General features: G+C 51.6%; 1 protein-coding gene across 1 annotated transcript; it reads right to left on the bottom strand.

Moving 5' to 3' along the window:
• Window positions 1-1,094: 1,094 nt before the first annotated feature.
• Window positions 1,095-9,190, bottom strand: LOC121439759 (transmembrane protein 214-like). Its single transcript, XM_041640377.1, has 17 exons — window positions 8,999-9,190; window positions 7,792-7,991; window positions 7,219-7,369; window positions 6,891-7,025; window positions 6,591-6,673; window positions 6,103-6,208; window positions 5,937-6,018; window positions 5,557-5,658; window positions 5,067-5,208; window positions 4,638-4,729; window positions 4,323-4,371; window positions 4,034-4,147; window positions 3,532-3,649; window positions 2,713-2,809; window positions 2,391-2,547; window positions 2,109-2,254; window positions 1,095-1,919 (listed from the first exon to the last, which is right to left on the bottom strand). The coding sequence occupies exons 1-17, from the start codon at window positions 9,147-9,149 to the stop codon at window positions 1,793-1,795; spliced, it is 2,052 nt and encodes a 683-aa protein (XP_041496311.1). The 5' UTR covers window positions 9,150-9,190; the 3' UTR covers window positions 1,095-1,792.
• Window positions 9,191-12,356: the final 3,166 nt, after the last annotated feature.

The following is a 12,356-nucleotide window of genomic DNA, read 5'->3' on the forward strand; positions in this document are numbered from 1 at the left end:
GAGTTATAGATGGCTGGGAACCACCCAGTGTGAGTGTTGGGAACTGAACACGGGTCCTCTCGCGGTATATGCTCTTGACCACTGAGTAGTCTCCCCCAGATCCACAACAGGCATTTCGTGTAACCCAGTTATAGTTATACGGGCATTTCGTATAACCTAGTTATAACTATCACATGTGGTGGTGATAGTTAAGGACAAGCCTCTATTTTTGCCCTTGACCTGAATCTGAAATTGCTCTAAAATAACACATATTCAAAATCAATTTACCAGTGTGCTAGCATCACTTACAGATAATACAGTACATCAGGTTTGTTTGTTTTTGGAGACAGGGTTTCTTTGCAGCTCTAGCTGTTATGGAACTCACTTTGTAGATCAGGCTTGTCTTGAACTCAAAGAAATCTGCCTGCCTCTGTCTCCCAAGTGTTGGGATTAAAGGTGTGCACCTGGTACATTTAAGGGTTTTAACACCAGAAATTATAAACTCAAGTTAAATCACTACAGAGTAGAAGACAACAGAGAATTGTAACATGCTCAAGGATGCTGAACTGAAACACAAAACACCAGGCTAGCATTCTCTAACTCTGCTTGAGATAGTAAAGTATCTTGTCTTGTGCTGTGACCGCCCCAGGCTGTCAAAAGTCCTCTCCAAATTATGAGATAGGGTTAATTTGTTTGTGGCTGATGGACAAGAACAAACAAAATATGTTGTGGGACACTTGGACCATTGTTCGACAGTCTGGCCTAGCAGGCCACATTTGGCCCTTGGACAGCACTTTTTCTCACTGGGAACACCAGGGGTTACGGTGTATAAACCAGTCTCATAAAACAAACCAAATGAAGGACTGGGAGATCTCCCAGCTCTGCCTGTCTCCCCATTCACATGGAGGAAATTTCTGGAAAGAAATCATTGACAAGTCAGACAAAATCAGCAGAGCCAATTGAATCCTGGGAGTCTCGTGGTGAGTGACAGAGATGGCCTTTCTCTGGCAGAAGCTCAATCATCAGTGCAATACCCAGGGCAGAGGCTCAAGACTGCTGTTCTGTCCCCAACCATGGAAATCCCCACGAAGATAAGAAGAAAGGAAAGCTAGAAATCCACTCTGTCCTTTATTCTACCCAGGAGCCATCCGCTGACTCTTTGGCAGGCTGACGTAAGGGCGCTGCTCTCCAGGTGGGTGGTGCTGCGGACAGCTCTTGCTGAGGGGTGAGAGAGACTCTGGCACTGAGGGGAACAGCACTGGGAAGCCGGGATGCCGACAGAGCAGGGCCCCAGTGGCCTCAGAAGGCTTGCTTGTTCTGGGTGACCTGAGGTAACAGGCATTTCTACGCGGCCTGCATGTCCACTGATGGCTACCCAGGCTGCAGGTGGAGGTGACGCTGCTGTCCCAGCACTATGGTGCTGGCCCTTCTGAAGTCCTTTCCCTTTTCCTGATGTGGCTTAAGTTATGACTAGGAATGAGGAAAGGAGGCTATGTCCCTTCTTTGGCGGTGGGTTGTGGGGGCTTAAGTGGTGAGATGGAGGAACAGAGAGGGGTGAGAGATGTAGAGCAAGGCGACCAGCCCAAAGAGGCCGGGAGCTGCTGCGGGCCTGAGACACCTAGCAGACCTGTGAGCGGGAGGCTGAGAAACTCTGGCCACTGCCCTGAAGATGGGAGAAGTGAGGCAGAGGCACCTGGCCCCTCGTCTAGGAGACAGAACTCAGGCACCAGGTGAAGAGAGAGCTGCCTTCTCTACCCTCCAACAGTCTCTGACAGCTTGCCACCACAGAAACCAGTGGTCAGGCAAGCAGGGTCTATTGCTGGGATATCATGGCGAGTGCCCAGTCCAAGAAAGCCACTGTGACATCCTGTAGGCAGAGCCATGTCCATCGGGCAGCTTCGCTGAACTGTGTCTTAATGCAGTCCCAGGTCACTTTTCCTCTACGAGAAAAGCAGAACATTTGAGAGGGCTGGGTGTCATGTGTGGGACTGTGTCACTTCATAGGGGTGCAGCTTGAACCCATAATATTCATCCCAGAGTGGCTGTAACAAAAACGAATGGTGTACCCTTATCCCCAGGGTCAGAAGTGGGTCACCAGGAACCTGTAGAGTCTGTAGTAGAGGTCTTACCTGCAGGCTTCGTGGCAGTACTCCTGGGCTTGGGCCAGGGCCACAAGCAGCAGGTGCCACATGGGCAGCAGCACACTGTGGTGGAAGAGCAGCAGCAGCTCCTTCAAGGAGTGGAAGAGCTGGTGCAGGGCCTCAGGGAGCTGGGCCTGCAGAGGACCATAGAGAGTGGTTGGAACAAGATACCCAGGGCAATGAGATTCTGCCCGTGCTGGATTGCTCCCTCCCAAGAACTCTGTCTCTGGGGGGATGGATCTTCTGACTCTTGATCTCCAGCTTACTTACCCTCTGCAGGAAGCCAGTGAAGCTGTCACCAAAACAGGCACAGTGGGCAGAAAGCAAGCTGACTGTGGCATTGGTGTATGTCCAGGCCAGTTGCAAACCGGGCTGTACCACAGCAATCAGGTGGGAGCTATAGGCTGGCAATGTTTCCTGCAGCCAGCTGTGGAGAAATCGGAGGACAGAGGCATACTCTGAGCTTCCCCAGGCCAACTTGCTCACCAAAGGAAGGACAAAAAAGGGAGGACAGGAATAGTTTAAGTACTTCCCACTGTCCATGCCTGCCCCGACCACCGGCATCACCCTGCCTTCCTTGGTAGGAGCTCACTTGTAGCTTTGCAGGCTGGAGGAGTAGAGCTTGGCACACACTTGCTGGCCAACAGGCAGGAAACCAGAGGATCGAAGCAACCGGCCTGTGAGGGAGGCTGCAAAGGGAACCTCTGGTGAGCTGGGAGAGCAGGGGCAGGGCATGGAAGACAGACATCACAGGTGCTGGGGCAGGCACAGGGAGGCAGTGGGACAGTTTCGTGTGCTCTCGGGTCTAACTAGACAGGTTGGGAGGGAGATTTGCAGGCCAGATTTGAATAACTTCTGCTGGGTCAAGAGTAGGAAGAATGGGCCATTGGTGGAGTTTTGGACTGAGTGGTTAGAAGACCTCAGGCTTGAGTATCTGCCTTTTACTAGGCTGTGATCTTTCTTCCTTTTTTAAACTACCCTTAGTGATTTATTTAGTGCACGCATGTGGATATGGCACAGCACGTACGTGAGGTCAGGATTTGTGCTGACTTCCACCATGTGTACCATGGGGATGGAACTCAGACTGTCATATGTGGCAGCAAGTACATGTGGCCACTGTTATCTTTCTGTTCCTACTAGCTATGATCTTAATCTGAGACCAAATCTTTCTTCTTCCTCAGGAGTTAAAAGGAGAAAACATGTGTTTAGGAGTTGTAGATTTGTAAACATGTCTCTCCTGCAGAGTATCGTCCAACCTGAAGGGAATATCCAACCTGCATAGAACACCGAGGTCAAAGGGCTTGCATTGTGGCACCGAGAACTCATCAGGACAAGGTGGGCTCTGGAAATGCGACACATAGCTCTGTGCCTACCACCATGTTCTCTTCCTAGACTACCAACCACTACTTACCCTGGAAGGAGCTGTGTGACCGAAAGTCATGGCATAAGAATCCTATTGCAAAGACCAGAAGCAACAGGAAGAGCCGGGCCCAGGGTGGTCGAGGACCCCGTGCCTGTTGCAACAAGCCCTGGCAGCAGAGAAAAGGACAGTGGTCAGAGGTAGAAGGCCTGGTTTCTGCTTCTAAAAGCAAGCCCCAGCCGGGCGGTGGTGGCGCACGCCTTTAATCCCAGCACTCGGGAGGCAGAGGCAGGCGGATCTCTGTGAGTTCGAGACCAGCCTGGTCTACAAGAGCTAGTTCCAGGACAGGCTCCAAAACCACAGAGAAACCCTGTCTCGAAAAACCAAAAAAAAAAAAAAAAAAAAAAAAGCAAGCCCCAAGCTAGGCCTACACAGAAACTTGAGGTAAAGGGGGATCCACAGACAGGTTGGACAGGGATGTAACCCAAGCACAACCCAGGGTGTGTGAAGACAGATGCAGGACTGTATGGACTGGAGAGGCTGGGTATCACACCTTGCAGGCTGTATCACAGCTGACAACATGTTCGTTGCTGCTATTGCCCTTCTTTAGAAGTTCCTGGTTGGCAAGCCTGAAGGACTGAATGGTCTCTTGCAAAGACTTCCGAGCCTACAGAATATCAAGAGATGAGATGAGAGTGTGAGTCTTGGCCTATAACAGCATCTTGTGCCGCAACCTTGCTTAATGCTCAGTGTCAAAGGCACAAAAAAGGGAGGGCAGAGGTCAAGGGGACCAACTGAGAACCCAGACAACTCTGGTCTCCCACATCCTCTCAGCTCCTCACCTTCTTGGGAATCTGCTCCCAGGACTTGAGCAAGTGTTCCAGCAGCAGGCTGTGGAGGAGCAAGCTCCTGTCAGTCAGCAGCCCACTGGGCCTGCCTCCCCTCTCTGCCACCAAGACCCTGGGTTCTGAGTCCCGAAAGACCCCACCCACAGTAGTTCTTTAAGGCCACCCAGCTGTGTTCTCACTGAACGGAGAGGTGGGAGCCTGGTGAAGAGTGACTGGTGTTTCTGGTATGACACACCAGCCCTAGTCTGGAAGCATACACTAGGAGGCTTCTCTGTGTAGACCAGAACAGGTGACCCCACCCCCACCTGCCTGGACTGTGACAGGTGCTTGGGGTACAGCTGTTTCCAGACGCTGGTGCTGAGGGGGTCCGTAGTCAGGCACTGGGTCAGGCTGCCCAGGAGCTGCACAGAACAAGAGAGAGGATGATGATGATGAAAAGGAGGGCTGGGGCTTCTGGTAACAACATGTCTATCATGAAGGCTGAGAGAGCCTGTCAAGACTCCTGAGAAGCTGAGATGCTATCACAGGGTAGGTGTGGTTCCTGAGCTGCAGCATTAGCTTACAGATCTTGTCTACAGTGACAGGCCACCACTGACCACCCTCCTACCTCTCAGGCCCATACTCGCTTGGGAAAGCACGAGTGTGGGCGCAGGTGGCTGTGGAGTGAACTGCAGAACCAGGGAACATCCATGATGAGACTAAGTGCAGCTGCACTCTGGGCAGGGAAGGACTGCTCACCTCTTTCTTCATTTCGGGAGGACAGTTAGGGGTGGCTCTGGACAGGAACGAAGGGAAGTAGGTGTGCAGGGTAGATTCTGGCTTTGCTCCAAACGCCAGCACCTTCAATCGGGGAAAGAGCTGGCACAGCTGCTCCTGCAGGCTAAGGGAGGAGGGCCAGGCTCAGGCTGTAAATGGAACTGTGACACTTGAGTTTATCCCTGGCCTGAAGGGAGAGTCACCTAGTGTCTTGGGATGGTTCTGAGTCTTTGCACACAGAAGCACCTTGCAAAGTTTGTCTCCTTAAGCACTGCCCGATGTTGCATTAAAAAAAATTGTCGCATTCAAAGACATATATAATTTCTGGGCTTCACAGGCCCCTTGAAACCTCCTGCAGAACTTTCCAGATGTAAATCTAGGGCTTCTGGGGGAAAGGGGATGGAAATGCACTGTGGTGTCTCAACTTTGCACTGGGAACTCTCCCTGTATGCATGTTCCAAAGCAGTCCTACCTGGGGGTTAGGGAGTTGTTGGGCATATAGGCAAAGTCTAGGAGTGGGAAGAAGTCCTTGGGGCCAATCATGCCAAAGCCTTTGGTGAGGTTGGGATGCATCCTAGAGAAAGGAGAAACAGGCTTGTTGGAAAGCACTCTGGTGCTCCAGTCATGACCTTGGCTAAGCCAGTGTCCAGGGAGAAGGGCATAAACTCTACCCCATCCCCAACCCTCAATGGCTCCCTCCCTTTCCTTCCTCACCATCACACTTGGAGGTGGGAGGAGCTGGTCCTGAGTTTCCTCGCATCTATGGAGACCAGGATCACGGCATCCCATTTTGCCGAAACAGCCTCTTGTGGACACCCTGGGCCTTCCCCTCGCTGTCCCCCCATTACTCACAGGAGCAGCCGGTCCAGGTATGCGATGGCAAAGGGAGACAAAGACTTGATGCCCAGCACAGGCAGCATGATCCCCAGCCACACTGTAAAGTCAAAAGTCAGCAAGTCTCAGGCTCATGCACAGGGGCATCAGAGAAGAGACCAATCCATCCTTCTTTGTCTGTTACCTTTCAGTCCCTCGGTGAGGTTAGCAAAACCTGCTTGCCCCAAGGCCCACATGACGGTCAGGCACTTTGCTGGTCGGCTCTGGTGGGACCTCAGAAGTTCTAGGAACTGAGGAGATGGGTAGAAGGGGCAGGTTATAGGTTAGCACACCAGAACTACAGATCCCAGTGGGAAGACAGGTGTAGGTGGGAAGGGTGTCAAGAACAGTGGAACCCTATGGCAGTGTGGCACAGTGAGCCCAGTGATGCTCTCCCTGACTCTCAACGCACTGGCTGACCAGTTCTAGGAAGGCTATGGCACTTCTCTATGGTCCAGCCATTCTATAATACCAACAGAGTATTCCATAATGCCAACCTTATCCAACAGAGACACACAGTAAATGCTAGTGGTATTATGTGTTACTCCCTCCCAGAACCAAACCTAACGATGTAGACTCTGTCTAGTTTCCCTAGTCCTACCCCTAGTGTCCCCAGTACCACCCAAGGCTCACCTTGCCCAGGTCTGAGGTGACAATCTTGGGCTTGTCCTTCAGAATGGCCTGAATACAGATGCGGTATCCATGTAGCGACTCCCCTAGAGAGACGTATGCTCTTAGATCCACTCATATGACTTGGCACCCCACACTTTTTTTTCCCCAGCTGCGATCCCAAGCCCTATCTCCTCCTCCCTTCTCTCCCAGAAACGTCTGAGGCGATTAGGACATTTCTTGTTGGGAAGGGAACTGATGACTACAGCAGCAAGAAAAAAAGGGTAGGCTCTCAAGACGGTCACCTTTCACGGACATTCCTACCTGGTGTCTTATCCAACTCTTGCAGCATGGTGAACAGACAGTGATCGAAGAAGAGCTCCAGAGACCCTGCAGCTTTGGTCAGCAGCCCTCGGATGATCCCACGCAGCTCTCGGCTCACGAGGCTGTAGGGATAATCTGGGGCCATTGGCCTCTGTGAGAGCTAGGACAGGCTGCCCTTGCACCCAGGCTGGCTTTCTTTCTCTTCCCCAAGAAGATCCCGCCACTTGTACAGCCACACGTCCGAGTCAGGACAGTGGAGGTACTGGGCTCTCAGGAACATTCACCCTTTCAGAACATCCTTATCTGAGCTGAGGGGTGGGGGACTAACCATGCGGATACTGGCTCAGGGTGGGCTCACTCTGGGGACTCTGGAGCTTGTAGTTGAGATAGCTGGCCAGGTCCTTCAGCCACACAGAGGGGTTCCCAGTGAACACGCTCTGGCTCTTGTCCAGTTCCTTCTGCAGAGCTGTCACATCCAGCTGTCAAGGAGAGTGAACAGGGGCAGGGAAGGCAAATAGGGGCAGGTCGGTGGTGGCTGAAGGAGGCTTGCGTATGTGGACGCTACGACTTTGCCACACCCAGATCCTAAGTAAGTGTGGGGCAGGACAGCTGAGAATGCTGGTCCCAACGCCATACACCTGTAGGCCCTTCACACGTTCGAGGGAGAGAACAGAGGGCAGACGGGAATGAAAGATGACAGCTTCTAAGGGACAGAGGACCCAAGCCAGCCTTCTCATCACCTCCATCTTGTTTTTGGGTTTCTATCACTCTTCTTGCCTAAGGTTCTTAGGAACATCCTACTTCCTTCTGTCCCTTGGCGTTCCATCTTTGCTGGAACTCCTCTCGTCTGACAGTCCTACCTCCCACATCTTCTCTGCACCCTACGCCTAGGTCCACTTACAGCTCTCAGGGCATCCTCCAGGCTTCGGAATGGGCCCTGCTTCTGGTTTTGGCTGTTGACAGCTGCCACCTTCTTTGGCTGCTTCTTGTTTGCTGGCTTCTTAGGCTCCGCAGCAGGGGGTGGAACTTGCTCTTTATTCTGTCCCTTCACAACTTTCACAAAGCCACGCTCATAAAGAGTGCTCGTGGTCTGGATTGGTGCTGGAATGATGACAGGCAGAAAACAGCAGACCCTTAACACCCCAGGGCTCAAGGCACAGTGGTCCCTTCTCTGCAGGGGCACCTAAGTCATTTACTGTGAGATGCTGTCCCCAGCTTCTCCCTTGGGAGCTTTAGAAGCACAGCAAAGAGCCCTTGTGGTGGCTGATTTCAGTCCCCACCAGCAGGTCCCTGGCTCTTCCAGTTCTTTATCAGATAAAGCAAAGCACGTGGGAGTTCAGCCAGTCTCGGGTGCAGACTGGTGGGCTTCAAGGGCTCTGGCTGCTAGTCTCTGAGGGTGGAATTTCCCTAGCATGGTTCCCACTCCCAGTTCTTTTTTTTTTTAAATATTTATTTATTTATTTATTATATACAATATTCTGGTGCCGGAAGAGGGCACCAGACCTCTTTACAGATGGTTGTGAGCCACCATGTGGTTGCTGGGAATTGAACTCAGGACCTCTGGAAGAACAGTCAGTGCTCTTAACCACTGAGCCATCTCTCCAGCCCCCCACTCCCAGTTCTTGCTGGTTCTAAAATGACAGCTCTATACTCAACAAGTGGCAAGCTTTCTCCCCAACTCTGGAGACTATGGGGTCGGTGACACAGAGATTAACTTCTGGTCGGAGTGTATTTCGGGTCATTCCTTCCAGTCCTGGGCTTCGCATCCACCCCTCCCAGATACGCTGGTTACTTTAAAAGGAGTACAGTGTGGGATCCCCAATGCCTCTGTCCAGTCACTCGTCAGACACCTGGCCAACGAGGGCCGGGACAGCTCAAAGTGCTGTGTGCAAAGGCCTTAACAGATGGAGATCTGAATTCCATTCTCTTCCGACTCGAGAGTCGGCTTCGCTGGGCCTCCGTTTCCTGACCAGTGCGGTGGGGATGGCCACCTCTCCCGGCACTTCAGGGAGGGGTGGCCGGGGTCCCGCGGATCCGCTCCCGGCTTCCGCAGCTGCTCCGCCGCGCCCCTGCCCCACAGGCCCAGGTGGGCGGCGGCGGGTACTCACAGCTCAGATCATATTTCCACACTCCGTTTGCCTCCCCGAGCGCTCGGCGATCACCGCCGCCGCCGCCTCCTCGTCCACCGCTGCTTGCTCCAGGTCGCCGGCCCTTCTTCACCACCTCCCAGCCCCCGGGGCCCGCTGCCTTGGCCGACATGACTTCGGCTCCACTACCTCCTGGCTTTCGAGCCCACACGGCCTTCCCCGGGTGCCACGTCGTCGCTGCCGCCGCCGCAAAGCAGCCTGGGATTCGTAGTCCGTCCGTGCCATCGCGTGGCGGGTCTGGGGAGTGGCCGGCGGCAGCCAGGCCCCGCTCCAGCGGCTAAAAATTACTACTCTGCCCGCACCTGCGGCCTGGGCCTGCTTGGAAATGAGACTAGTCCCGTTTTTTCTTGTTCTGTCTTCCCTCCTATTTTGGATTTTTCGAGACAGGCTTTCTCTTGTGCAGCTCTGGTTGTCCTGGAACTCGCTCTGTAGCCCAGGCTGGTTTCAAACTAACAGAGAGATTCACCTGCCTCTGCCTCCCGAGTGCTGGGATTAAAGGCAGTACAGTTCAATTGTGGGGATGAATGAAGCCCTAGAAGGACGAAGGCAGTGTTCCTGAAACAGGTGGCAGTTGAGATGGCTCCTAGGAAGGGAGAATCTTCATTGGTTGGGGATCACGGCCAGTGGAGAGACTACTTCACCTGTATGGCTTTATTAATTTAGACAAAGGTCTAGGGTGCTAAAACTACAGGTAGTTCAACATGACAGGGCTCAAAAAGAATCTTCCTCTTTTTCTTTATTTATTATTTAAAGTAAATAAATTTATTATTTATTTAGTATACAGCTTTCTGCCTGCTTGTACACCTGAAGGCCAGAAGAGGGCACCAAGATGGTTGTGAGCCACTGTGTGGTTGCTGAGAATTGAACTCAGGACCTCTGGAAGAACAGCCAGTGCTCTTAACTGCTGAGCCATCCCTCCAGCCCTATAAAAGGGTCTTGGCTGCCAAATCTGGACTTTATTCTCTAGACCTTAGAAAACAATGGCTAGGTGACATGATCCTTACAAAAACAAAACACGGAGCTGTGTGAAGGATGAGTCACAGAGGGGGAGGCAGGTGAGGGATGACCAACCCCTGCAGCCTCCTTCTGGGATCCTCCATCCCAGTCAGGCCTGAGCATGGCTGACTGTCTCAGATGAAATGTCTTTGAGCTGATCACCAATCTGTTAACTTCTCAGGTCACTGTTCGCCTCTACTCAGACACCAACAATGCTCCTTTTGTTCCATCGCCGATGTCACATGTATATGGTCACAGAAGAGGCCCTATTTTATGACGAGAAACACTTGGTTTTCCCACTACAGCCCCAGGTGATCTAATGCCCTCTTCTGGCACCAGAGAGCACACACATGCATGTGCACATAGCCACACACAGATACACACATGTACATAAATAGCGAATTCTAGTCCAAGATCTCTACCACCTTAAGCAAGCCTCGTTATGCATGGCCTGGGTCAATGGTTCTCAACCTTCCTAAAGCTGTGGTGCTTGGATATAGTTCCTCATGTTGTGGCGACCCCTACCCATAAAGTTATGTTGCTACTTCATAATTGTAATTTTGCTGTTATAAATCATAATGTAAATATATGTGTTTTCTGATGGTCTTAGGTGATGTTAGTCTTCAGGCATCTGTACTGGCCTGATCTTGGGTATACGTCCTCAGCTGTAGCCACTAAGAGCACCTTCTGTGCACATTTACTATGTTCCTCTTTAAAAGAGCCCTGCCCACCACTCATCTTTCTCTTTCTCTCTTCCCTTCTGCTCCTGTCCCAGAGGCCAGTCTCACTCTCTCCTTCCCTCCCCTTTTCCCATTCACTTTCCCCCAATAAAAAACCTCTCCACCTGAGCTCTGTTGCATGGCATCTTTCCCTCTCATGCTGCTTTTTAAAAATTACAGCAGGCGATCCCTGTGAAAGGGGTCCTGACCCCACAGGTTGAGAACCACTGCTCTCAGAGAGTCCCAAGGGGCTGGCATTCACTTCAGAATTCTTGGGCTTCCAAGGCCTTGGCTACCATGGCTCTTCAACAAACATGCTCCAGGAGTGTGGGTCCGTGTGGACGGCATGGAATTGTTCCTGAGTCCTTCTTCCCTTCTACATTTTGCTCTGTAGAACAACCCGCTCGGGGGCTGGGGCATCAGATGGGTACTTGGGTATTGTTCTGGTTTTTACCCCCAGTATATAACACATGCACACACAGACACAGATAAAGCAAAGGGAACCACAAAGACATGGCTGTCCTCTGGGCCCCAGGCTTGTTTACTGCACAGCTGCTGTGAGGTACGAGCACTTTGACAAGCAGTCGAGGGTTATCATGTAGACATTCCTTAGCCAAGTATACCCCATCACCCCACAGCCGCTCTCTGGGCTGCCCATCTTACAGCCACAGCTGCAGGCTTTCTCGTTCCTCCTGAGGGCCCCCTGTTGTGAGAGCATTCCGGATCCTAGCTGGAGTAACTGCCTTGCAGCAAGCTACCATTTGGTGGGTCTATGTGAGACCATTCCGGATCCTAGCTGGAGTAACTGCCTTGCAGCAAGCTACCATTTGGTGGGTCTACGTGCCCGACTACAGCAAGACAGGCCATCCTTGACGTCATTCCTCACTTCAGCTGGACGGTGTTTGCTGCAACTGGCTCAGTTCCTGGCAAGGGCAAGGACTGAGTACGTGTAAACAGTTATTTTACTGTCTAGTTTTGTCTGAGCCTTATGCTGTCTGAACTTTAGTCACCTTTGGTGTCTTAGCATCAAGCAGTACTCTGAGCCCAGGTTTGCATCAGCTCTGCTCTAGACTTAAGAACTGTTCAAAACTGATCAGTAGGGTGCTGTGGAGTAATTCTTTTGTACACTGTGAAGGTGCTTTGCTCTCATTGGTTTTAATAAAGAGCCAAACGTCAAATAGCTAGGCAGAAAGAAGTTAGGTGGGAGAGTCAGACTGGGAGAAAGAACACTGGGAAGGAGGAGGGAGGAGTCACCAGAAGATGCAAAGGAAACAGGAGATGAATATGCCATGTTGAGAAAAGGTACCACCATATATGGCAGAGCGTAGATAAGAGATACAGTTAAGTTGAAAAAGCTAGTTAGTAATAAGCCTAAGCTATTGACTGAGCATTTATAATTAATAATCAGTCTCTGTGTGATTATTTGGGAAACCGGTGGTCAAGATAAAGAAACTAGGTAAAAATGCTCAAAGCAGCGTAGAACAAAAAACTTCCCAGAGCATGAGGCTAGGCTCTCAGGGAATTGAGGGGGGAGAAGACAGCTGGCAGCACACCATGAGCTAAACTATGCAGTAGTTTAAGGTTTTGGTCATGCAGGCAGAAAA

This window comes from Microtus oregoni, unplaced genomic scaffold, assembly GCF_018167655.1.
Source record: "Microtus oregoni isolate MIOR12 unplaced genomic scaffold, Mior012 000062F_ref0000492, whole genome shotgun sequence".
Classification (NCBI taxonomy): domain Eukaryota; kingdom Metazoa; phylum Chordata; class Mammalia; order Rodentia; family Cricetidae; genus Microtus; species Microtus oregoni.

Bases quoted from the DNA above. Each gene is read 5' to 3' on its own strand.
- LOC121439759 (XM_041640377.1), bottom strand. From the start codon at position 9,149: ATGTCGGCCAAGGCAGCGGGCCCCGGGGGCTGGGAGGTGGTGAAGAAG. The intron at 5,659-5,936 runs GTGAGTAATGGG...TCCTTTCTCTAG, and splicing joins TACCTGGACCGGCTGCTCCT to GATGCATCCCAACCTCACCA. The intron at 4,730-5,066 runs GTGAGCAGTCCT...TGTTCTGTGCAG, and splicing joins CTCCCGAAATGAAGAAAGAG to CTCCTGGGCAGCCTGACCCA.